This window comes from Cricetulus griseus, chromosome 8 (genome assembly GCF_003668045.3).
Source record: "Cricetulus griseus strain 17A/GY chromosome 8, alternate assembly CriGri-PICRH-1.0, whole genome shotgun sequence".
In the NCBI taxonomy this organism is placed as follows: domain Eukaryota; kingdom Metazoa; phylum Chordata; class Mammalia; order Rodentia; family Cricetidae; genus Cricetulus; species Cricetulus griseus.
The window spans coordinates 40,358,957-40,384,730 of NC_048601.1; the positions used below are offsets into that span (position 1 = coordinate 40,358,957).

The following is a 25,774-nucleotide window of genomic DNA, read 5'->3' on the forward strand; positions in this document are numbered from 1 at the left end:
TTTCCCATGAGCCAGCTCCAAATATTGCTGAAGTACAGGGAACCACAGCAAGGAACCCACCTCACGTGCCAACTTGCTCTTACTAAGACTTTTGTTGCTTTGACTAAATATCTGAGACAATTTGAAGTGGGATGGACTTATTTTCTCCTATGTCAGACTTTTTAGTTCATGATGGAATTACGGTATGTGTAGTGACTCATATCATGACAAACAGAAAGCAAAGTCGAATAGGCACTGGAAGGGACCAAAAGATGACACGTGCTATAGAGCAGAATGATTGTTTAACTTTGAAAAGATATGTTGCTTTTGTTTATACTGCATTTGTTTAACTATGTAAAGATGTATTGCTGTTTCACCTTGCCTGCCTAAGGCACATGATCAATCTAATAAAAAGCTGATTGGGCAATTTTGCTAGGCCGAGGAGGGATAGGCGAGGCTCTTAGACATAGAGAAGAGGGGAGCAAGACAGCCATCACAAAGGAAGCAGGACATATATAGATGACATAATGAGCCTCTGAACATAAATTAATACACATAAATTAATAGAAATTGGTTAAGTTAAAAAAAAAGAAAAGCTAGGTAGAAACAAGTCTAAGCTAAGAGGAAGCAATTGGTAATAGTCTCCATGCTTTGATTTGTGGGCTGGTGGTCCAATACAGCCTGCTACAGACATGCCCCTCAAAAACATTCTCCTAAACCAGGCTGGTGGAGCACACCTTTAGTCCCAGCAATTGGGAGGCAGAGGCAGGTGAACCTCAGTGAGTACCAGGCCAGCCTAGCCTAAAGAACAAGTTTCAGGACAGGCTCCAAAGCAATACAGAGAAACCCTGTCTCGAAAAAACAAAACAAAACCAAAACAAAACAATTGCTCCTAGTGACCTTTCCTACGACCAGGACCTACCTTCTAAAAATTCTACTGCCTCTCAAAGAGGTACTGTCCATCTGCTCAGGTCCAGGCTTTCCCCACATGATCCAATGGAAGAAATTTCATATTTGAAGTCTAATACTGGGGTATGTTGAGAACTTGACCATTGTCAGAATTTCACATTTACCATGATATACATTATATTGCTGAATTGGCATGTGCTGTTTGTGCTCACCAAGACAGACTTTTCCATTTCAGACCCCACCATGTTTTTCTCACACTGTCCTCCAAGGTCCCTTGCCTGGGGATGGCCTTATCTCCTACCTCTGTGGCAAAGAGGTAAGAATATAGTGTAAGAATTAAAGGCACAGTACCCTTCAGAACATCTAGAAGATAAACTGTTTCCAGCAGAAACTATTGCTATTTATCCATGATACAAAAGGACCTGCAGTGAGAAATAACTGGAAGCTCAGCCATGGAGACAAAGCTTGATTGGGAAGGATATGTAAGTATCTCAACTTCCCCAATCAGTTTCTGTTGCATGTTTTGAGCACTCAAGTTAATAGTGTTTTGTTGTCTGTCTCTTTGTGTCTTGCAATATGCTCTTCTACATGGCCGACTATATACTTAGTAAACTTGCTCATTCACAACTGAATATGTAGGTGTCATAGCTCATTCTACAGACAGTACACAACAGGAGAGAAGGGCTAATTGGTGGGAAATACAAATACAAAGAATGTATCCTTTAAATTGGCTTGAGAACTAAAGTTAAAGTTTGCTTTTAATGGTTCATCAAAGACACAAAGACTCATACTCAACAATTTGCTAATATATTTAAAAGTTTATTTGGGGAAGAAATAAGAGAACGGGATATTTTATATCTATGAGGAGAAACAAAGAGGGACCCACAACTAGAGGTTTGGATATTGTATAATAAATGCTTTTAGATCCTGGACTGAAGTTAACCATTGTTTATCCTGGAGAAAGAGAGAAAACATCCATTGAAGAGGTAGAGAAGTAACAAGTAGGATCACTATTTACTAAACTGCATAAACAAACTGCCCCACAGACTATGCAAGGGTGTGAGGAAGAAAACAGAAACTCTTAAGACCAAATAGATTTATAGAACCACAGATTAACTGGGTTTAATTCCACTGTCTTTGAAGTCTTCCTGATACAATTGATGTTCCAAGGAAAGACAGTTTCAGTTCAGCTCCGCACTTCTTTCATCCTACAAATCCTTTGTTCGCTTCTCCACTCTCTGAGCCAAAGGACCAACTTTCCAGAGAGCAGTGCCAGGATCTGGGGACGTGTCTTTGAGAAACAGCGATCCAAATGGCCACAGGGCAGAAGCTACTATTCTCATAAATCTATTTTAAATATGTTTATTGGAAGGGAAATAGAGCAAGGGCTGTGGGGGCTTCTCATCCACAGAAGAACCGTCAAAGCATGCGTCTGGAGAGAGGCAAAGCGTTCGAGTCAGATGTTTAATCAGCAGGATCGCTGCATAATGAGGTTACACATACAACCTCCCAATCTGATGTGTGTATCTGGAAACTGACGGTAATACTTTGGCTTCTTTTTGAAATTTTTAAGTGATAAATGCTTATTTTTGGCACTGAAAGTCACAGTCTTTTTTTTTTCCTTTCTCCATAGCGATTTTCCAGATGAAACAGCTTATCGTCATGATAAGCACAGAATGTATACTACAGACAACTTCGTCTGCCATCTGCAAGGGAGCACACGCTGAAGGAGGGCATGATGGCTACAATATGCAGCACCGCTTAATAAAATCCAGCTAAGAACAGCTGTTTGCAAGAGAAGTGCTCCGGTCCCTTCCTATTTATTTATTATTTTACACACCAACGTGTTATCAATTTCATTTTTTACTAGAAAAATTTCACATAAGCTCTCCTGAGAGAAGCAAGGTCCTCAGGCCTCCTTAAAAAAGAGTCCAATTAAGATCTCTTTCACGGAAGCTGACTTCCCAGGATGCCAAGACTGACTTTGCTCTTAGACCCCTCCTGTCACATGGCTGAGTGCAACAAAACTGTTGGGGATGTAAGGCTCGGGTTGACAGCTCAGAGGCTGAATGTCCCTGTGCTATACACCTTACAAACTCTTCCTGGACTCATTTGACACCCCTGGTCTTCTTGGACGGTCTCACAATCTCAGTTGTAATCAGCATCTTTTGATGTGTTCTTAATTCTAGATGAAAGTGCTTCCCAGAATGTCTTAACAGCATGGATTCTTTACAACCTAATCCAAAGGACTAAAACAATGTTCAAGATATCCTGTTTAGGAAATAAACAATATAATATGAAACAGGAAAGAGGATTAACAGTGATTATCTTGACTACAGGGATAATAATAAATCATAATTTAAGGTTTCTGAATTATTAAATAACATTGTATCAGCTATATTCTTACATTCACAGACAATACCTTCTAATGTAGAAGTTGCTTTGCCCTATTATTTCTTTGACATTAAGACAAACTAATGAGAGATAAGGTAATTGGTTTGAAGTCCAATAACATGCTTGATTCAAGAACACTTAGCTCAAATGGAATAGCAAGTGAACCACTTGGTGTCAGGATGTCCCAAAGGTCACTATGCATTGTCCAACCCAAAGTCACCTACTTCAAAATTGATGTTTTTAGGCATTGATCTTTAGGTCTGCTTTAAAGGAGATGTATTGGGAGAATAATTGGCAAGGACTATAAGTAATTGTTAATGTCTCTGTCAACAACTTTCTTCTTCAGCCTGAGATGAAAATGAAGAAATATACATCTTTCTGCAATTTAATCAGATAAAGTAGCAACAAATACAACAAAATATCCTTTTTGGTATTTGGCTATTGTCATGTTATATGTATTAAATGATCATAAGCATAGAAAGAGGCAAAAGGAAGACAGACAAAGAGAAAGAGGAGAAAGAGAAGGAGAAGAAGAAGAGAGTGAGAGTGTGAGAGAGAGACCTTTCCAAAAATTTACGTTAAAATTGAATCCTTATTGTGGTTTTATTAAGAGAGTGGAAACTTGAGAGGATGATTAGCTATAGAGTCACACTGATAAATGAGTTGGTTACTTATATAATAGCGAAGGTAACAAGTTCACCCTGTTCTAGTCCTTCCACTGGAATACTCTGCAATGAGGTAACCATGACAGAAATAAGTACTGGGATCTCCCAAGCCACCAGATGCTGGCTTCTTGCAATGAGACTTCACAGCTCTGAAAATATAAGAGGTAATTTCCATTCTTTACTCAGCTTCATGTTTTAAAAGCACACACACACACACACACACACACACACACACACACACACACACACACACACACACAGAGAGAGAGAGAGAGAGAGAGAGAGAGAGAGAGAGAGAGAGAGACAAACATTTAATATAATTTAGCCACTTATGTAGTGAGAGGGAATGCCAGGAGTTAAATCCCGGATCCCCTGATGCTTAAAAGCTACAATTCATCACCTCAAAAACGGGAAGGGGAAAACAGTATATTTGTATGTACATGACAGGCATCACCGATCAATTCTGGGACTCTCACTATCTTTTGGTCCTGTTTGAATTTGACTTTCCCTTAAAACAGCTCTCCAAAGAGCCGTGATAGAGTTCAGATACAAAATCAATTACCTTAGTTTTTCAACAACATTGATTTTTTAAATTTGTTGTTTAAAAAATCAAGACATACTTTGTAGAAATATGTACAAATTGCCAACACTTTTTATAATTGATGATTAATATCCTGTCATTATTTATGCAACAGAGTGATATGTATAACAGGATAATGTGTGTTTTAATTGGTTTCACAAGGGGTTTAAGAAAGAACCTAATAGCTTTGTGTGTTCTCTGATTTTTCCAGTTCTTACAGAGAAAGGAAGAATTTTATAAAGAAGAAAGAATTAAAGACATGTGTGTTTAAAACGCACACACACACACACACAGAGAGAGAGAGAGAGAGAGAGAGAGAGAGAGAGAGAGAGAGAGAGTCATCATTGGGGTCATGGATTCAGGAATGTTATGACTATCTTCCTAGAGCCATTTAGAAAACATAAGAGGCACAATCTCGTTCCTTGTAGAAAGATATAGTCTCTTACATTGTTTCCCTTAAGAAGTTTGCCTTACCCTACAAAGACAGAGTAAATCATTTAAGAGAAGCCCAAGAATGAGCTATAATTAGACATCAGTACACAGGACTCTCTGGTATTTGTTTTAAATATATATATTTAAATATATATATATATTGGAATGGAAAATCTTCAAGTAATTATGATTTATGCCATGATTATTTCACTGCGGGTATTAATGAAGGACTTTAACTATTAATGAGACTTTAATTTTAGTAGCAGAGTAGAAATGTGTGATTCCTCTGCTGGAATTCTACAACTTCTACTTCAAAACGATCTTCATTGAAAGTGTGGTGCAAGAGTAGTTCAGCTACAATGAGATTTTACAAACCAGTGTCAATCACAAGGATGTTTTTCAGTTCTAATTGCTTTCATTTTGATAATCAAAATGGTTAGTCCTGTCTTTTCACACATGGTTATTAACATGCTTAACTTTATTTGTCTTGAATGGGCACAAGGTAAAAATCTGTTAAAAGTCATGTCTGATGCCCAATAAAGGTGTTTCTAGATACATTTCAATCTCTGAATTGGTAGTCTGAAATTTTACTAAAGTCAATTTTCCTCCTTCACATAGGTGGGCCTTATGTTGAAGGCCTCAGTAGACCAGGTGGCCAATTAAAAAGGATTAGTTATCTGTCTGAATGACATTTCAGCTGAACCTGCAACAGTCTAAGACTCACACCATGATTTCCATAGTTGGCTTCCTTTGTTTCCACAACATTAGACACAAATTACAACTATATCATTGTTAATTCTCAGTCTTAGCTTGCTGGCTGAAGATCTCAGACTTCTCATCCTTCATAATTACATTAGCAAATTAATAAATGCAAAGTAAAGCTAGATAGAAAATAACAATTGCACAAAACGCATATATATGCATATATATATATATATATATATATATATATATATATCCTTTGTGCATGTGTATCCAGTTGTCTCTGTTTTCTCTAGAGGATGAAGATTAATACAATAATGATATCTTCCATACTCTTCATTTGTTTTACATTGAGAAATCATCTTTCATTAAGAGCTTATCTTATTCCTTGTTACTGTAATTGTAATTTTCTTATTTTTTCTACTCATAAACATAAAAGCTAGATATTATTCCAGAAAATGGCACTGAATTTAAAGTCTTTAGTATTTCATTTAGTACCTAGTAATTGTGAGAGTCCCAGATTTAAATCTGAAACATCAAATGCATTATCAGATCATCTATATTACTAGCCCCACTGCCTAGGAACCCTCATGGAAGAGTAGGAAGAGTGAAGAATATAAGAGCCAGAGGACGGGAGAGTAGCATGAAACATTGCATGGCTGTTGCAATAATGAACACACAGCAACAATGAATACCTACACAAGACTGAGTCATTCCATATTGCATCATGAATGAGGAAGGTTCTCCTGAGGCTTCACTTCTTACAAAGGAACTGTTGACCAATTAATGGTTACTGGAAGGGGTACCATTTTCTTTAGTGATGTAGTCACTGATAAGTTGCTCACAGCCCAGGAAGCATCTCTCTATCCAGGTTCATCCAAGAAGCCTTAATTAACTTTAGTGAATTAAAGGAATAAAACAGCCAGGAAACTAGGGGAACCTAGGTGTCAAGAAGTAGTTAAGCATCAAGCTGTAAACAAGTAACTAAGAAATAAATCAGAGAATTCCTTTTTGCTTTCATCACTATGTACAAGCAATGTGACCATGTTCAAGTCGCTTTTGCTGGTTCATTCTATAAAATAAAATAAAAGAAGTATTAAAGTCCTTATCCTATTGTTCTATCAAGGATTCTTATCCCTCAATAATAGTAAATATAATAGAACAATTGCAAGAAAATGAGATTTTATGTTTCCAAACAGTAGAGAGATACTCTAGAGTCTGCAGTTATGATACAAAGTGATGAGACAGAAAAATGCCTTGGGAAACTAAATTGTTTTAGACCATAGCTTCTTAGATTGAATATAGAATTGACTACATAAGGCATTTCTTTGTATAGTGAGTAAAATGGACTTCAGTAAATTCTCAAGCCTTGGCTATTAGATGCAACAGCGCTCAAAGGGTAGCCTTTGAGAATCTCATGAAGGCTATTATGGACTGTCCCTAAAAAATTTCACATATGCACATGAATACATGGCTTATATATAATGTCACAGTATTGATTCCTGAACTAACTAAAGTCTACAGTCTTCTTTTCTCTGGCAGATTATTACTATAGAAATGCCATCTCCACAACAGGCCTTCCTTTAAAAATAACTATGCAAAATGACACCATCATATGGTACATTGCTTCTTGCATTTTCACTTACAGGAAAAGTAGGAAGCACATAATTTTTAATGTCTCTCTGAGTTTATCTTGTGAGTTCCCATACACTGGGATTCCTAAAGCCAAGTGGCTTTCAGCACTTACTTCAATTTGTATTACAAAGAGGGGATAGGAGCAAGCAGGTGAGCATTCACAATGCCAATCCTAAATATTACCAATCCTAAAAAAATACTTCCCAGTTCTGAAGGACCTAATTGTGTACACCTTTTTATTTTTATTTTTATTGCTACATTATTGTCATTGTGTTCACATGTCTTTGGTTTGAACTCACCACATCTACAAACAAGGATGTGAATTTTTCTAATGATATGACAAACCTTGAAGAATAGGAAGGAATTCTTCCTTCGGATAAATATTGTTTTCAGGAGAAAGTACTAATGTAGGCACTTTTGATTGGACAGCTACATTACTGTGTATAGAGACCTCTGCCCTGGTACGCTTTTCATGAAAATTGGTTGCTCATTTTATCATGTACACTAGGTGTCCCCATATCTCCATACTTCCTAGATTTTCATACAAATGAGAATGCAGAAGGTCCCAGGCAGGGGCATCATTTATAAGGGATTTACAGTATTCCGCTGTGGGCATGCACTTTAAAAGCTGCAGGGGAGCTAGGCAATAGCAGATAGGAGTGACTTGGGGACCAACTCAGGGTAATGGAGGATTTAGGAAAGTTCTCTGTTGTTTATTCTCATGCAATGGAACTGTCTGCTGCTGGGCTTTGGAGAAAACCACGAGCAAAATTTAGCTTCCTTTGCTTTCAACCAAAATATATGCTGAGTGATTATCAAACCATTGTACAACTCCTCAGACACCTGGAGATTATCTCTTGTGTATGGTCAAAATTTTAAAACAATCAGCTTTATGACATACATTAATTTTTTCTTGCCTAGCATTTTGCTGAGTAAAAAAAAAAAAACCCATAAAAATAAAAGTAATGATATTTTCTGTCACTGTGGAGTCTGCTGCACCTGTGATCTGGGAACCTGTGATGTATCCCTGAAAATGCTAAGAGAGCACAAGCAAGCATAGGAGCCTGTCTCAGGAAGAAAAAAATGAATAATTGTGCTTACCATGATAGGAAGTTTACCCCAGAAATTTGAAATTATAAAACCTTTATTCTGATGGTCAACCTGGTCATTTTTTCCATAACAGAATTATCAAAGAATCAAGCGAAGACCATTATACTTAAGACTTATTTTCCATCTTCTTGAATTTTTTCAGTGTTAGCTGTTTATACACAGATGCATTTTTACATGTCGTTGAGTCCTCAGATATATTTTCCTGGTCAGCAGTAGCAACTAGAAACTTGTTGAGAAGGAAACTTCTCAGCTAGGTGTGGTGAGACATGACTTTAATCCCAGCACTCCAGAGGCAGAAGCAGTGGCAGCCTGATATCTGTGAGTTTCAATCCAGCCTGGTTTCTGGTACACAGAGTTGGGAAAAGAATAGAGGAGAGAGAGCAGGATGAGAGATACCATATCAGAGGGAGCCTCTATAGGTCCGAGAAGAGATCTGGAACCTGGGACATCTCCAGAGACCTACAAGGATGACATGATCTGACAATCCAGGCAATGGTGGAGAGGATAACCTAAAAGCCCTTCCCCTAAAATGAGATTGATGACTTCTCTTTATGATGACTTCTCTCTTTCCTAGAGCCCTCATACAGTGGCTGATGGAAGCAGAGACAGACATCCACAGATATACACTGAGCTGAATTCGGGAATTTAGTTGAAGAGAGGGAGGAATGAAGAGCCAAGGGGTCTGTACCAGGTTGGAGAAACCCGCAGGAACAATTGGCCTGAACAACAGAGAGCACATAGACTCCAGATGCTGTCGGGGAGGCCAGTACAAGACTGATCCAGATCCCTGAACATGGATGTCAATAAGGAGGCCTCTGCACTCCAGGGAGCCTCTGGTGGTGGATTAGTATTTTTCCCTGGTGCAAGAAGGGACTTTGAGAGCCCATCCCACATGAAGGGTTACACTCTGGCCCTGGACACATGGGGAAGGGCCCAGGACCAGCACAGGAAGATTTGGTGGACTTTGCAGAGCCCCAGTTGAGGGCCCTACCCTGCCTGGGGAGTGGTGGGTGGATGGGGTGGGGGTAGGGGGTGGGGGAGGAGGGATGGGGGTGAGGGGAGGGAGAGGGAGAAGGGACTTACATGTGAAACAAGCTTGTTCCCTAACTAGAACTAGTAAATAAATTTAAAAAAATGCCTTGAGAAAAAAAGAGAGAGAGAGAGAGAAACCTAGTCTCAAAAAAAAAAAAAAACTAAATTAAACAAAAAGAAAGCAACTTCCTGTGCTGTCCCTTGGCTCTTTACAGGTGATGGACTAATAATGTGTCTTAACAAGCTTGCAGGTGATAAGGTTTCCTGGTGCTCTTTCAGAATGTTAATATATGTGGAAGCATTCACATAAAAATATTTCACATATAGATATGTTAGCGACAGCAGTGCTTTATCTATAACACTGTTTTACTACGGGTTCTCTAGAGGAACAGAGTGAAGATGGTGACTGCACCAGGCTCCCAAAACACACTCATCAAGAATTTAGTTAGTGAGCTTTAAGATAGGAACATTGGTCAAATAACAGTGGAGATGCTGAAAACTTGGCGGTTGCTCAGACCCTGAGACCGGATGTCTCAACGATTGGAGTAGACCCGAACAGCTATCTCTCATTAGGGGTTGACCCGATGTTACTCAGTCTACAAGGCAGGGTGTCCCAGTAGTCCGCATCTGGTGCCAGGAGACCAGGAAGTTCCTGAAGAGCCACTGGTCCCAATTGCATGATGGAACCTTGGAAACACTGATTCTACTCTCAGAGCAGGTATGAGCAACCGGATCAATAATGGGCCAAATCAAGTCCAGCTGCCAGAGGGAAAACCAGGGGTGCAAGAGGCAAAATAGACTTCTTTCTTATTGGGGCTGCTGCCCACAGATGGAGTGAGCCTTCCCACAGTAATCAAAGGCAATTGGGAGAGCTCTTTAGGCTGCACTACCTACTCAGTTGATCCAAATTTCTTCAAGCTGACATGAAAAACAACCGTAATCCCCACGGAAACATTGTCGGCTCTGTCACAGCAATGTCCTATAAACCGGTTACCGATTTCTCTCTTACTTAGGTCTACTACTGCTGTGGTAATACACCATGTGGGAACGAAAGCATTTATTTTAGCTTATAGATCCACATCATATTCCATTATCCACAGAAGCCTGGGCAAGAACTCAAGGCAGGAGCTTGTTCAGAGACCATGGAGGAGTACTGCTTACTGTCTTGCTCCCTATGGCGTGTTCTGCCTGCTTCTTCATAGCACTCAGGACTCCCTTTCCAGTTACAGAGGTAACCACAGTGATCTGGTCTCTCACACGTCTATCATTAATGCTCCACAGGCTTGTCCATAGACCAATAATGTGGAGCATTATCTCAATTGAAAGTACTTCTTCCTGAATGATTCTAGCTCCTGTAAAATTGACATAAAACTAGCCAGCACACATTTCAAGTCAGATTTCACTTAGTTAAGATTCTTGACAAGACACAGAATTTCTTTCAATGCCCTATTCTTCATTGGGGAATTAGCAAAATGACCATAAACATGTTAAGTTTGTAGCTTTCTGAAAAACTTCCAAGGTGTTGACATATCTGATTTTTTCCTTTATTTGTATAGAAGGCAGGTGCTGTTGGTAAGGCTTTCATCAGCTTTCCAGACCTGAGGGAAATATCTGAGACAAACCAAAAGGAAGAAGATGTTTGATTCTCCACTTCAGCAGCTGCAGTCCATGGCAAGCTGAATGAATCCTTGCTTTTGGAACCTGATGGTGGGATGGGTGCAGTGGAACCAAGCTTTTGCACCACAGCAGGGGGTAGCAGAAACAACAGAAGTGAACCTATGATCCCTTTAAGTGCACATTCCCTATAACCTACCCTCCTTTCACCATTCCTCAATGACACCACAGGACTACAATCAAGGATTTAGTATATGAACAACAGTTAAAATCTAAACAGTAGGGGCTGGAGAGATGGTTCAGTGGTTAAGAGCACTTGCTCTTGCAGAGGGTGAGGATTCAGTTCCAAGCACCTATGTAGCAACTTACAACAACCCATGACTTCAGTTCCAGAAGATCCAATGTCATCTTCTGGCCTCTGTGAACAGGAGGAACAAATGTGGTACAGAGACATACATGCCTGCAAAACATCCATACACATGAAATAACTTTTTAAAAAGATCTAAGCCATAACATGATACCCTTATTTCTATGTGTGCATCTACACATTGAAAACTGTGTTATTATTGTATCTGGGTTATTTATGCATATTGCAAAGAATCTAAGACATCTTAATTTGTTTAAAAGTTTGTAATACTTTAAGCAATTCAGAATCACTTCTATTTCTAAGGAAATTTAAAGAGGTAACCTGAGACTTTTTATTTGTATCTTTGATAGTATAAAAGTGTGGCTTTGTCGTACTTTGTTAATATTTTTTAAAAAACACCCTTCAAAATTAGAAATGGCCTTAAAATTCTACATTTGCACTAAATAAGATCTGTTATAGTTACAATGAGACAATAGTTCAGAAATGAAAGAAGAGTAAACAAACTCTAGTACATACAAAGGAAAAAGCAGTCAGTGATGGTGATACAACAAAAAGAATGAAGGAACAGAGAAAGAAATGGACCACAGAATAGGTTCAAGAGGTAATTTTAAGCTGTGAAACACTCCCATCTAGTGGCTAAATCTTTTAACTGCAACCTTTATTTTTTGTTTTCTTAATTTTGTTTTTAATTTCATTTTACATTCCAATCAGTTCTCCCTCCCACCTCTCTTCCCACCCCCCCTCGCCCCAAGCCCACCCCTACCCCACTCCTCCTCACTGGAAAGGGCTCCCATGAGGAGTCAACAAAGTCTGGCACGTTAAGTTGGGATATAGGATACAGGCTGACCAAGGTGTCTCACCCTAAGGAATGGGCTCATGCACCAGGAATAGATCCTGGTTTTACTGCCAGGGGCTCCTCAAATAGTCCAAGCTTCACACTTGTCTTCAACATGCAGATGGCCTAGTACCATCCTATGGAGACTCCACAGCTGTTGGTATAGGGTTCATGTGTTTCCAAGAGCTTGGTTCAGCTGTTTCTATAGACCTCTCCATCATGATCTTGAAATCCCTTGCAGATGTATTCCCTCCTCCATCTCTTTGACTGAATTCCTGGAGTTCAGCCTGGTTCTTGATTGTGGATCTCTGCGTCTGGTTCCATCAATTATTGGATGAAGGCTCTATGATGATAGTTGGGGTATTCACCAACCTGTATATTGGGGTAGGCCAGTTCAGGCATCCTCTCCACTGTTGCTAGGAGTCTTAGCTGAGGCCATCCTTGTGGACTCTTGGGAATTTCCCTAGCACCAAGTTTCTCCTAACCCCTTGGTGGCTCTCTCTACTCACTCATAAGTGGATATTAGATGTAAAGCAAAGGACAACCAGACTACAATCCACAGCTCAGAGAAGTTAGGTAGCAAGGAAGATCTTAAGAGGGACACATGGATTACCCTGGAAAGGGAAATTATGTGGGATCTCCTGAGTAAACTGGGAGTGAGGGGTCTAGTAAAGGAGAGGGGAAGGGGGGATGAGAACATGAGTGAATGGGATGCTTGGGGGAAAGAGTGGGAGAGTGACTTCATGTTTTATTAAATATTTTTTATATTACTTTGAGACTTCCACTGCTAAGCAATCAGGGGCATGGATTGTAAATTCTAAAATTCTTTTAAAACAGTTGATTCCCATATTCTATGGAGAAATGTTTTACACCATGAATACTTTACTCGTCGAATCACATTAAATATTACATAAATTTGCAATAACCTCCCAGCTATGCAGCATGTACACCAGTTAACCTTACCATGTGAAACTTACTGATACTTACCAGACATTGACAGGGCACTCATTACTGTAACTGTAGTAACTTAATCATCTTAGAAAATGTTCAACTTTCTTTCCACAAAGTCTTTTAAAAGACAAAATACATGTTATGAGATCACTTCTTTGTCATGAACTCAGAAATGAAAAGACACAGCTACACTGAGGTAGCTGTTCATACTACAATGAAGTGATTCTGTGAAATTTAATTTTAATTTCATTTTATTGTCCTTTTTTAATCTGTATGAGTGTTTTGTTTGAATGTATGTCTTTATACCATGTGTATGCCTGGTGTCCTCAGATGCCAGAAGAATGTACCAGATCCCCTGAAACTGCAGTTACAGAAGATTCTGAGATGCATGTAAGTTCTGGGAATGGAACCCAGGTACTCTGAAAGAGCAGCCAGTGTTCTTAACTGGAGAGCCATCTCTCCCAACCCTTAAATTTATGTTTGAAAAGGCAAAATAATATAGAAAATAAATAAAAATATCTTTCCACTGTGCTCAGCCAAGCTTTCAGTACGTGTAGTTTTGTGTGTTTGTGAGTTGTACAAAGTTTTTGATTGGAGACATTGTAACTCTATAAGAAAAGCAAAACAAAAACAAGAACATGGATCCCAAGATTTTGAGAAGATTAGATTTTTTCCTTACTAAGAGTTATTGTGTTTTTTTCTTGTTTGTATAATTAATTTATACAATTAACATCAGGATAAAATGGGATCAACTCCTAGCATGACCACAGTGATCCAAGAACACAATTGTTACACTTAGGGAAATTAGTCTGTAATTAAAAAAAGAAGAAAAACCGTATATAAACTTAAAATACTACATTAATGATTGCTATCAGGAATGAGATGATGATGATGATGATGATGATGATGATGATGGTGAACTTATCATAGGGCCTGCCTGACAATCAGAAAAAAATACTCTTATGAAAAGTGACCTTAAAACACAGAAATAAGTGACAACATTCCAGTTAACACAAGGAGGGCGGTGCAGAAGGATAATTGATTTAAAATATGCTTTGGATGTAGCACTACTCCCAATGATGGCTTGGTTAGATTGAGTCTAGGATATAAAGTGAGTGTTCAAGACAGAAACAAATGGTTTGTTTTTAATTTTTAAATTTACTCTTACTCATAGAAATTTCAATACACATATACTTCATATCTTAGTTGTCTTTACCCTCACTCCCCTCCTTCAACTCCCTAGGAACACAATCACATCTTCCTCCCAACTTTATGTCTTCTTTTTTATATTTATTTATTTAACATTTCATGGACCAATGATCCCTAGTAGTTTATCTGTATACGCATGGGAGCAAGTTTATCAGCTGGATCATAGGGAACTTAATAACAGCCACACTTGTAAAGAAAGGTGACTCTTATATTTTTGGTTGTGAGCCTAGCCTTTAACAACTGAGGTGTGAGCTAGGAGGCCAAGGCAGTCTAAGGAACTTATAACAGTCGAGCAAGTCTTTAACCCCAGATCACAAATGGACTTTGGGAGCCCATTCCCTATGGGGGGATACTATTGCAGCCCAGATACAGCAAGGCGTGCCTAAGCCCTGTCCCAAACCATATGACAGACTTCGAAGGTCCCTGGTGGACAGCTTCACTATCGCTGGGGAGGAGTTTGGGAATGGGTTGGGATGGGAGTTGGGGGGGAACATATAAGGATGGGAGGGCAAGGGAATGGGGAGATGGATATGTAAATATGAGTAGTAATTAAAGAATTTAAATAAAAAAGGAAAGGTGACTCATATACATGGTGTCTCCTGTGCCTGGTAAGGACAGAAGCTAATGGCCTACCTGCTGCTGTGTGATGCAGAGGGTTAGAAACAGTGGCCAGAGGTAGACTGAAGATAGCCACTATGATAGGCAAATGTGTGGTAGAGAAATGGAAGAGAAAGAGAAGCGGAGTAGTCCATGTGATGGAGACATGAGGCTGACAGAAACAGGCTGATGTGAGTGGCCTGCTTTGTCACGGGAGACCATGTTATGTCCTGGACAGCCAGTGCTGCCACTGAGAGCCAGGTCTGGGTCTGTGACCCTACTGAAACTGGGGTTTATGTTGATGTCAGTGGCTCTGTTTGGTCTGTATAGATGTCCATTGCCATGCAACCACCCAAGGCCATGCATATGACCATGGTCTGGACTGTCACTTAAAACCATGTTGATATCCAAGGGTCATGCTGAGCAGGATCCACCCATGCAGCAGGAGAGCTGGCCCTGTCCCTCACAAGAGAACTGGCTCCAGTTGTGGGGGCACAGGATTGCTGCCCCCTACAGGGCAGGGGTCCCTGAAAGGCCTGGGCTAACCAACTCAACTACCAACAAGGCCCACATCTATGACTTGCTGGAGTTTGTGAAGGTTCTGGTCCTATTGAACCATAGCTGCAGGGTCTCCTTGACTTGGGGCAACAGCAGGATATCCAATAGGAGTCACAGTGAGGATCCACTATTGAAAGTATAGCAGAAGCCAGAGGCATTGAACAAGTTCAACACCTCAGTGCAATGAACATTTGCAAGTCAAATTGTTTGGGTAAAAGGGTGCACCACATGACACACTGCAGCTTTCAAGGCAACTACAATGTACAAATATGTGATGGAGTGGTGGGCAAGATGGTTGTGTTGTTTTTTTAATCATTATTTTATTTCTTTTCTTTTGGGAGGCCTACAAGGGTAGGGGGCAGGCATGGAAGGACTGGAAATAAGTGGGAGTTAGATGCATGTTGTAAAATAACCCCTCTCCAAAAAAATTTTTTTAAAAGTACTTAAGAAAAAAAGAAGAATGAGGGATGACTCATTCTTCACCAGAAGCCATAAACTGCCAACAGCTCCTCACCTAGGGTTGGGTCTTGACTACTCCCCTCTCTCTTTGCTGAAACTTTTAACTGGGTTGATTTCATATAGGTTTGTGAAGGTAAGCACAGTTGCTATGTTTTCATGTGTGCAATAGCCATGTCATGCCCAGAGACCAGCCTCACACAGAGTACTGCTTCCCAACATCTGGTCCTTCCATTCTTACATTCAGGCTCTTTGAGCTGCATGGCTTGAGCTCCTGAGTGTGTGATGGAAACACTTACCTTGCTTTAAAACAACCAGGGTGAAAGCACTCAGGATTACACAGCTTGCTTCCATGCAAATATTTGAAATGATCTCAAAGGCATTCAAGGTTGTAAAACATTGCCTCAGACACCTTCTATTTAGCAGACTTTCAATGACTGTCCATCAGATAAGCAGCATTGTGCGAAGTGGGTGATATTTTCCAATGATAAGGAAGATAAATCTCTTGGCTTTGTGGAGCTTCTAAACTTACAGAAGAAAAAGATAGTATTCAAATCACAAAAATATAATAAAATTAAAACCCAAGGTGATTAATGCTGAATAACAGAGACACGTCTTAAACTGAGATTTTACCTAGTTTAGAATGTCTTAGAAGGCTTCCCTAAAGAAATTATATCAGCTTAAACAGATTATTGAATCTTCTGTTGAAGGAACAATTTCAAGGTCTTCAGATGGAAAGGAATTTGGAGGACATCGGGGACAGAAAAAGGACAGAAGGTTTAGCCTGGGATCCTAAGGGCAGAACATGCAGCTAACAGTCCACAAAATAATCATTTACTATGGAGTGTCAGCCTATGTAGCCAGCATTAGGGGGAAAGAGAGATAGGAATGATACAGATCCAAAAGAAGGCCATGACTGAGTTGGCCACCATTAAGGAATATAATTGCTATTTCCCTTGGGACCATGCCATGTAAGGAAAGGGACAAGGAGACAGGGTAGGAGATAATGTTGAAGGACTTGATCTACAATGTCTCTTTCTACAGTTAGTAAATGGATGCCCTATTAGGTATTAACTTCTTAATGCTTCTGGGCTGAGTATAATGGTCTTTACCTTAAGCCATCATACTAAGGAAAGGTCCCAGGCAAGGTAAGTTCTAAGCAGTGTGCATTTCAGTCTTTGCACAGTTCCTTACTTTATTAAAGACTGACACAAGATCGATGGAGGCCTAGAGATTTCAAAGCAGGAAAGTAGTTGTAGTGATTGATATAATTCTCAAAACTGGTATGAAGACAGAAAATACAGAAAAGATCTAAGAATTTTTTGCAGATTTTGAAAGTTAATGGAAGATTTCTGCTTTTTAAATAACAAATGGCTACCCATTCTTTTTTCTCATGTTCACAGTAAAGAAACATTGTGAGCAGATTTGTACCTACTTCTATAATCACCTTTTGAGCAGGAGAGATGCACCAGTAGCTAAGAACACTTTCTGCCCTTCAGGAAGACTTGACTTTGGTTCCCAGCACCCATGTCTGTGGCTCTTAAGTGACTTTAACTCCAATTCCAAAGGATCAGACACCCTCATATGACCTCTGTGGGCACCCACACACATGTGCCATACACTCACACAGCACACACATAAATAAAAAAGAAAAAATGTCTTAAAGCAAAAAAACTGCTCTGGGGATGGTGGAAAGCATATTAGAAGGGGATCCAAAGCAGACAAAAAATAGCAAAGAGGGGTCCAGCTATGGTGCTTAGGGTACAGAGAGGAGGAAGATTCAGCAGACTCATGGGAAAAACAGCAACAGAGCCTGTAATGCATGTGTTGAAGAATAGCTTCCTGTGCACAATGGCATGTTTTCAGCTTGAGTGAATGGACACTGACCAGTGACACCATTCTCAGGTTTGGAAGAGGAAAGTTAAGCCTTCATTTTTGTGTGTGAAATTTTTTTCTTACAGAAAAAGTCACATGTAAAAACATCATGTTTCAAAAGAACATTGAAGTTGAAATCATCTAACTGCACATGGCAATCAAACTCTTGAAAGGACAAGAAATTTTAGGCAGACAATAGAATGAGAAAAAACCTTTGAATTAGCAAAAAGAAATCTTGGTTCCTATAAATTTTGATACCTTATTCTTTCGGCAGTTAGCAATGTACAAAATCCATCAATTTCATTATTTTGTATCAGCATTTCCAGAATATTTTTTGTTTTGATGAAATTATTATTTTCTACAGAATCAGGAATTTGGGGAATTCTTTGATATCACTATGGCAAAATTTAAATTTTACATTGTTACACACAGGCCAGCCAATAAACATTACACCTACTCAACAAAAAAGCTATACATCTATATGAAGTATAGTAATTATTTAGTATTCCAATGTTTCTTTCAGGAAACAACATATTTAGGCTTTCTCACCTTATGTATGTCTTTTAAGGACATACATGTTTGTAGTACAAAACACTCAGCAACACAGCATACTAAATGGCCTTAAGAAATATTACTTACCTGACTTAAAACTGACTTAGTTATAAGGGCTCTCCATAAGTGGGACACCATGAGTAACACTGTGAATTCAACAATGTATGATTTAAAATTCTCTATGTGGTATTTTACAAGAAAGCAAATGAGAATAGCAAAGAGAGGAAGAGGCCCCATTGATGGGAGATTCTTCTGTATATATGTTTCTCTTATTGATTGATTAATAAAACACTGTTAGCCAATAAGGCAAGAAGATAGGCAGGGCATGAGACAAGGAGAATTCTGGGAAAGGTAGGCAGAGAGGGCCTGCCAGAAGAGTCACCATGTGAGCCACCAAAGGAGTTAGAGGTCTGGTCTTCTCTGGTAAGATAAGACCATGTGGAAATACTTAGATTAATAGAAATGGGTTAATAATTAATACTAGCTAGCCAATAAGAAGCCCTAGCCACCAGTCAACAGTTATGTAACTAATATAGCATCTGTGTTTATTTGGGGATCAAGGGCCACAGGACAGGCAGGAACAATGAACCTCTCATTACACCCCATTGCCCTATTTGTTTCTAATAGGGCAACACTAATACCAACTTAAAACATCCAAGAGAGATCATGTGGATGTCAGTCCTGGGAGGAGGATTAGGTCTTTTTTCAGTTTCTAAGAAGTATTAGTGAAACCTGGTATCCCAATTCTCATGCAAACAACTGATTTTTCTGAATGCCTACTAATTTTTAGGATACCCACATACAGTTATTTACAATAAAATATTATTTTCATCCTCTCTTTCAAGTCTTCACAAAGTATTTTAAAACCAAGTCATTTGACAATATGTTCAGCAGGTTCACTCTAAGCTCAGTGCCCCTTCCTTAAGTATTTTTAAGACAATGTGAAGGAGTGAGGAAATAAAACACAAACCAGTATACAAACTACAGGTTTTGGACTCAAATGGCCCTAGGTTTAATTTCTTGTCTTGGATGACTCTGTAACATTAATTGACTCACCAACTTCCTTGTTTTCAGGTAAAAGGTGATAATGTGTTTTAAGGTACTTAGCAAAATAAACAGTAAATATGGCATCCCATATTTAAAAGGTTCTGACAAAATTAACTTTTATCCATTTTGAATATATAAGATATTATATGTTATTAGAAGGACACATTTCTACTTTTTTTCCTGAAAAATAAGTCAGTTGAAAATATACACACATTAAATCTGCACTCATTGTAACTGTGAACTTGATTGGTATATTTTCTAGACCTGGATGACATCAAGTAGTCTGTATTTAAACACAGTGATACAAATAAAATATTTTACTTACACTGCCTCAAACTTAATTTATGCTTCATTTATAGTTTCAGAATCAGCAGGAACCAAGATTAAAGCCCAAAATGTAAATGATTCCTTTAATTTGGTACAAAGTGACACAGACATCTTTCAAGTACATGGTCAAACTTTTATTTGAAAGCTGAATTCCATGTGTAATGAAAATAGTTTTGAACCATACATATCCATAAGCATAGTACAAACACCATCTACAACACAAACACATTTGAATAAAGATCTACTGTGAACATTAATCTAAGTAAGAACAGAAAAGCTAACAAGGTGAGCCTGCTCACTGTACCCTTTGTCTCTTTGACAATGCAGTCAGTTGAAGACAAAACAAAGTAGCTTTGGCTCAGTCCTACCTATCTCACTATAGGAACACTAGGATACATCTACTACCACAGACCACAAACCAGTCCTATTACAACCAATTTAAAGTTGTTATAAGAATTATGCCTTCATGGCATGTAAACATACTTAGGGTTTCAATTGGCAAATATGTTTTAAATACTTAGAAAAGCAGCCAAAATCTCTCCTTATTGTTCTCTCTCTCTTCCATCAGTATAAAATAGCATTAAGTCCATTGTGCTCTACAGTTTTTTTATAAACATGGGTACATCTAAAATATCAGATGCCTTTATACCAAGAGAATAAATCTACTGATTTCTCATCTTATAAATACGCATGCAGAATTAGTGGAAAACGCTTTTATATAGCAAAGACCCTGCTTATTTTTCTTCTGATTAATAATTTTCAATGGCATGTGCAAATCATACTCCTCACTTAACAGTAGATTTAGTTTATTTTCTGTAGATCTGTTTTCTATAAAAATATATTTATGTGCTTAGAGAGGGAAAAGTTGAGTTGGTGTATGTGGGGGTGACTTTTTGATACATAATTTGATTACAGGTTGGGTTATGAAGTTAAAAGGCATCTTAGATTTTATCACTTGTAAATTTTCTTTGTACAAAAGAACACCCTGTGATAGCGAACATTAGCACTTTGTAGCACAGTTTGACGTGAAGCAGTTCAGCAACCTGCCTAAGGTTTTTATGTAAAGTCAGCGCTGGACCCTGGAAGAGAACACGGATTTTTCCTGACCCTCGAGCAGCTCTCTCTGAACCTATCCCCATCCACAATCCTTGAGATTATATACAATCACTTATATTAAAATCATATTGTCAGTAAACTACATAAAGTTACTACAAAAAATTTAAGAATGGAGTTGTACATATTAGCAGCTGCCTTAGGACTCAGGGGCCATTTCCCAAATAAAATTGGCCATTTGTAATCAGCATTGCATTTCACACAATCTACCACTTATTGTCTAAGAGAGAAAAAGAATTAAATCCACTTTAACCTACTGGATTTGCTCTCATTTTGACATATTGAATAATAAGGTCTACAATTAAAATAAAAGCAATCCATGAACCTTGTCTTGCTGTACTGAAGATTTACATCAGAATGAAGCCGAATAGTATTTAGAAGTTCACAGAGGCTAGCAAAAGCTGTTATAACACAGTCTCATTTTACAACAGCTAAAAAAGAATGATGAAGTCCATTTGGAACAAAAATGTAAGCATTTGTGTTGACTTTTGACTTAAATATTGTTAAATTCATAATGAATCTATTCTAGATTTTGGATATTATTTTCAACTCATGTGACACGTTCCAAACAACACTTAGACTGATTACAAAAAGGAGGAAGCAGAATGATACCATAATTAACTCTTAGTGACATCCTTTATTTTCTGTGAAGCGCAGTACCACAGTTCCTTCCACAGAAATAGCACATGATGATGGCTTCTCCAGCAATCTGTGCCTTACTCATCAGATGGGGCTGGAGATCAGTTTGCACAGGTTTAAGTGTGGACCCTCACACACAGGCAGACTAGAGCACAAAGATGGCTTCCCCTTTCTTTTGCTACTTACAGGTGAGTAGCCAAACATTGGGGTCCATGGTTTTGAAACAAGCTTTTCCTGTCTATGCATTCTGGAATATACATGAAGTAAGAAAGTATTTTTCACGTACATTACTGCATTGGCCATTTTACATATCCATGATTTTAAACCCCAAGCAACACACTGCATCATGTCAATTAAACCTAGACACTGAATAGCATATGCCAGTAATTACACAAAGCAAAGTGAAATCGGTGAACTGGATCACTTAACATAGTTAATATTTAGCAGTCACGTTAAATGTTTCTGTTAAATGAGAGAGCAAACATTAATTATTTACTTATATGTATTCAGAGTCCTTCAAGTCATTTCTAAACCATTCTAAAACTTCTGTACCATTTTAAGAGGGACTGGTAGCCCACATGCCAGAAACTAAATTCCTGGACACTGTACTAACTTTGACAGAGGGAAAACATTGAAAATGATGATACTACCACAAATACATTTACAATATGTTATAAACTAACTGGTATAGAAGAACTTCTGCTATAAATAATTTTCTTTGTGGGGGAATGGGGCAGGAACCCACTCCAGAACTTATTTTGAAAAATATGAATGCATTTTCCTCCATGGTTATGTTTTATTTTGAGAGCATGTGAAGTAGAGATATATAAGGACAGAATCCAATTCTTCATGTAATCTTGAATTTGGAACCCCGGGTTATTGTGTCTAGCCCCAGAAGAATGAAAACAGCATCCTACTATATACACTCTAGCTGTACATTCATGCCTATTAATGTTCTCTTTCTCACTTCAAAATAAAACACTATGTTTTAAACTGTGTAAATATTAATACAATATGTACAATGCATTCATGAAATACATCCAAGGGTACCAGTATATAAACATAAAGGCTGAATGCTGTGAGCATACAAATGAAGACACAAAATACAATCATCAACATCTTTCTGCTTTTAAAATAACTCCTGACCACCACTCCTTTTGAGCTCCAGTTAGTCTAAGTTTAAAAACAGAAAGAAAGGAAGAAAGGAAGAGAGAGAAAGAAAGATGCAGAGTTACCATACTGACAGAAATTAAATCTTCCAGAAATTGAAAACAGTGTAACTCTGCATAAAATGGCAGCCTCTGGGCAAATAGTTAGGAGCTCAATAAATACAAGTTGCATCATCATCTATGTCTTTTATTACTAAAATTTTAAATAATAACGTTAGACTATTTAGATTCATGAAGTGTTTAATAAACATTCATAATCCTTTTTACATTTTTAAATAACCAGCTTGCTTGCTTACAATCTTGTTTCCTGTAGTGAATCAAAGTCACTAAAACAGTTCTTAAAAATTAAGTACAATTGTGCAGCCAGAAAGAAACCCACATGGTTAGCAACATTAACGCACGCACACTAAACAGGAGAACCAGGCAGAAGCAGAGTATGTGAAACAGGAACTTTGGATTGAGTGAAAGTGGATCTAAGTACAGGATTTGTTTTGTGTTCTGCATTTTGAGCACCCGAAAACAAAACCAAAAATGAAACACAGGCCTGAAATGTTTGGCATCTGATTTTTTTTCTTTTTGAAGGCAGTGCTATTTTTCTGAGCACAATTGCAGAATGTCAACCTCTAGATGTGTGTTTTCACTCCTCTGTAAAAGGCTTTGCTCCCCAGAAGAGACTGGGGATGTCTGGGCTAGCCAGCCACAGTGCTTGAATGTGCTGTGCTTATGCCCGGAGTGGGAACGTGGCTGTTGAACTTCCATTGCTTTCAACAGAGCCCTTCTCTTTAGCTCCAGTGTAGGCCCCAATGAAAGACCCATCTTCATTGAATATGGAGTGGTCCCCCTCTCCATATTCCACTAAGCTGTCAGCACTCTCTGTGGGCTGCATGTTCCTATTCAAGGACCGAAGGCTTCCTTTGAGAGGCTTCTCATCACTGTCACTAGAAGACAAAACAGAGCCATTCCCCAGGAGCTCAGATTCACAGGCACATACAAGACTCCTTCACAAGTGCTAAGAGGTTCTATAATTTTCAACTTGATCTTATTAACACAAATGACAGGGACATAAAGCTGAAGTGACACATCCATAAAGAAATATTTTTAAAGCCGTAACTAACTAATTTTCTTCATTCTGAGTGACAGAGAAACACTTTTCTATTTTTTAAAAACACTTCTGCTTCCCTTTTAAATGAGAAGCTTCTTTGGGGCATGAAGATGCAACATGTTGATTTCTAGTGAGGCTATGGTGTGGGTACCTGCGTGCCCCCTAAACTCTCATGCTGAACTGCTTCACCCCACTATGATGGCAGTGGTGTGTGGGGTCACCAGATGTTACTATTCACAGAACAGTCTTCATGAAAGGCATTTTCCCTCATGAAAGGTCCTCCCATAAGCTGCCTTGCAGCTTCCAGGGGAGAACAAGGGAAAAGAGCACATAAGTATGTTTTGTCTCAACCTGAATCTCACTGTCCAGTCTCAGAATTGTGAGAAATATTCTGTTGTTTATAAGGTAGTTATGCCACTTGCAATTGCTCCTCAATGGCCTAAGAATACATGTGAAACTTTGAATAATAATTGGGTATTATCTCAATGCCCCATGAGAAATGAATCCAGGTATGGACTTCTGGCTTATGGTCTTCAGGAGACAGGCCTTTGACTAGAACTGTCATCTCACCTGAAGTTTTGGCTGATAATGGATGTGCATCCTTATGTGTGTTTTGACAGAGCTTGGTTCCATTCAGAGCTTTGGGTTAAGAAATTCAGATTTTGGCAAGACAGAGTCAGTCTCTGTTCCTTACCATGTGGACTGATATCTGGGTCACTCAGTAATATCCTGCTTTGGGCAGAGCAGGGACACCAGAGGGAGATTCCAAGTTGTATCTGTTGCTACTGTCCCAATGTTTTCATCTTTTATCTCTTATTTGATCATTTACGCTCCTGTATGTGTGCAAAATTTTTCTCTTTTGTTTAGTGTAACCAACCAAATTTAGTTTCTTATGAAATTTTTCTTGTGGAGGAGAGGATGGCCTAGAAACCCTTCCCCTAGAATGAGATTGATGAATACTCTCTATGCTATTCTAGAGTCCTCATCCAGTGGCTGATGAGAGCAGAGACAGACATCCACAGAAATACACTGTCTTACAATTGTTAAAACACCTTGATTAAATACAGCAGATCACACATCTCTCCCTCTCTCTGTCCCTGTCTCTCCCCCTCTCTCTCACATACATACAGAGAGAGAGAGAGAGAGAGAGAGAGAGAGAGAGAGAGAGAGAGAGAGAGAAAGCACATTAAAGTAGTTGAAGCACTTTTTATGAAGACTAAGGCCTTGAACTCAAAGGATAAAAAGGTAGGATAATGGGTAGGTATGAATTAAGTAATGTATGCACAATGAAATGTGAAATAATCATTTCTGAATGAAAATATAGTTATGAATACTACTAATATACCATCTAAGTGCATTTTACTCATTACAAAAAGCAAAACTGAAGTCACAAAATTATATATATATATAAATAATGAGTTCCTGAGTGATAGATGACAAGAACCATCTGTGTTGGACATAGCATAACTCAAGATATCTGTGTGGTGTGGTAACAGGCTTCAAAATTAGGACACTGAGGTTCAGAAAAGTAAAAAGATGTGGCTTTGGGGCCAGATCTTGAGAAACAAAGACATATATCTAAGGTCAAAGCATGTAAAAAAGTTCCTGAATCATGGAAAAGACAAAAAGTTTGCTGATGAATGTGAAGTTTTGAAATAAAATGCCAGATAGAATACTGACTATTTGAAAGGCTATAACTGTAAACAATGTAGAGAAAAGAAATTGTCTATCCTTTCAATGAAGTTGCAGAGTATAGACTAACAAATTTATGAGCAAGGAATAGATTCAGGAGTTTGTTTTGCTTTGTTTCCCTTTATAAAAAAAAACAGTGTTTGTGGATAGTGGTCCTGAGACCTCAGTGATTCCTGTAAAATGGAATGTGAACAAATTTGTAAAGTCTTCCCTTTAAATGTATGCTGAACCTA

At 38.5% G+C, this 25,774-nt stretch overlaps 1 protein-coding gene across 1 annotated transcript in view; it reads right to left on the bottom strand.

The window, feature by feature from the left end:
- Positions 1 to 19,938: 19,938 nt before the first annotated feature.
- Positions 19,939 to 25,774, bottom strand: part of Chl1 (cell adhesion molecule L1 like) — a 48,593-nt gene continuing 42,757 nt past the window's right edge. The window contains exon 20 of the mRNA XM_035448797.1: positions 19,939 to 23,685. Within this exon, the coding sequence (XP_035304688.1) occupies positions 23,469 to 23,685 (217 nt within the window). The 3' untranslated portion in view covers positions 19,939 to 23,468. The remainder of the gene's footprint in view (positions 23,686 to 25,774) is intronic.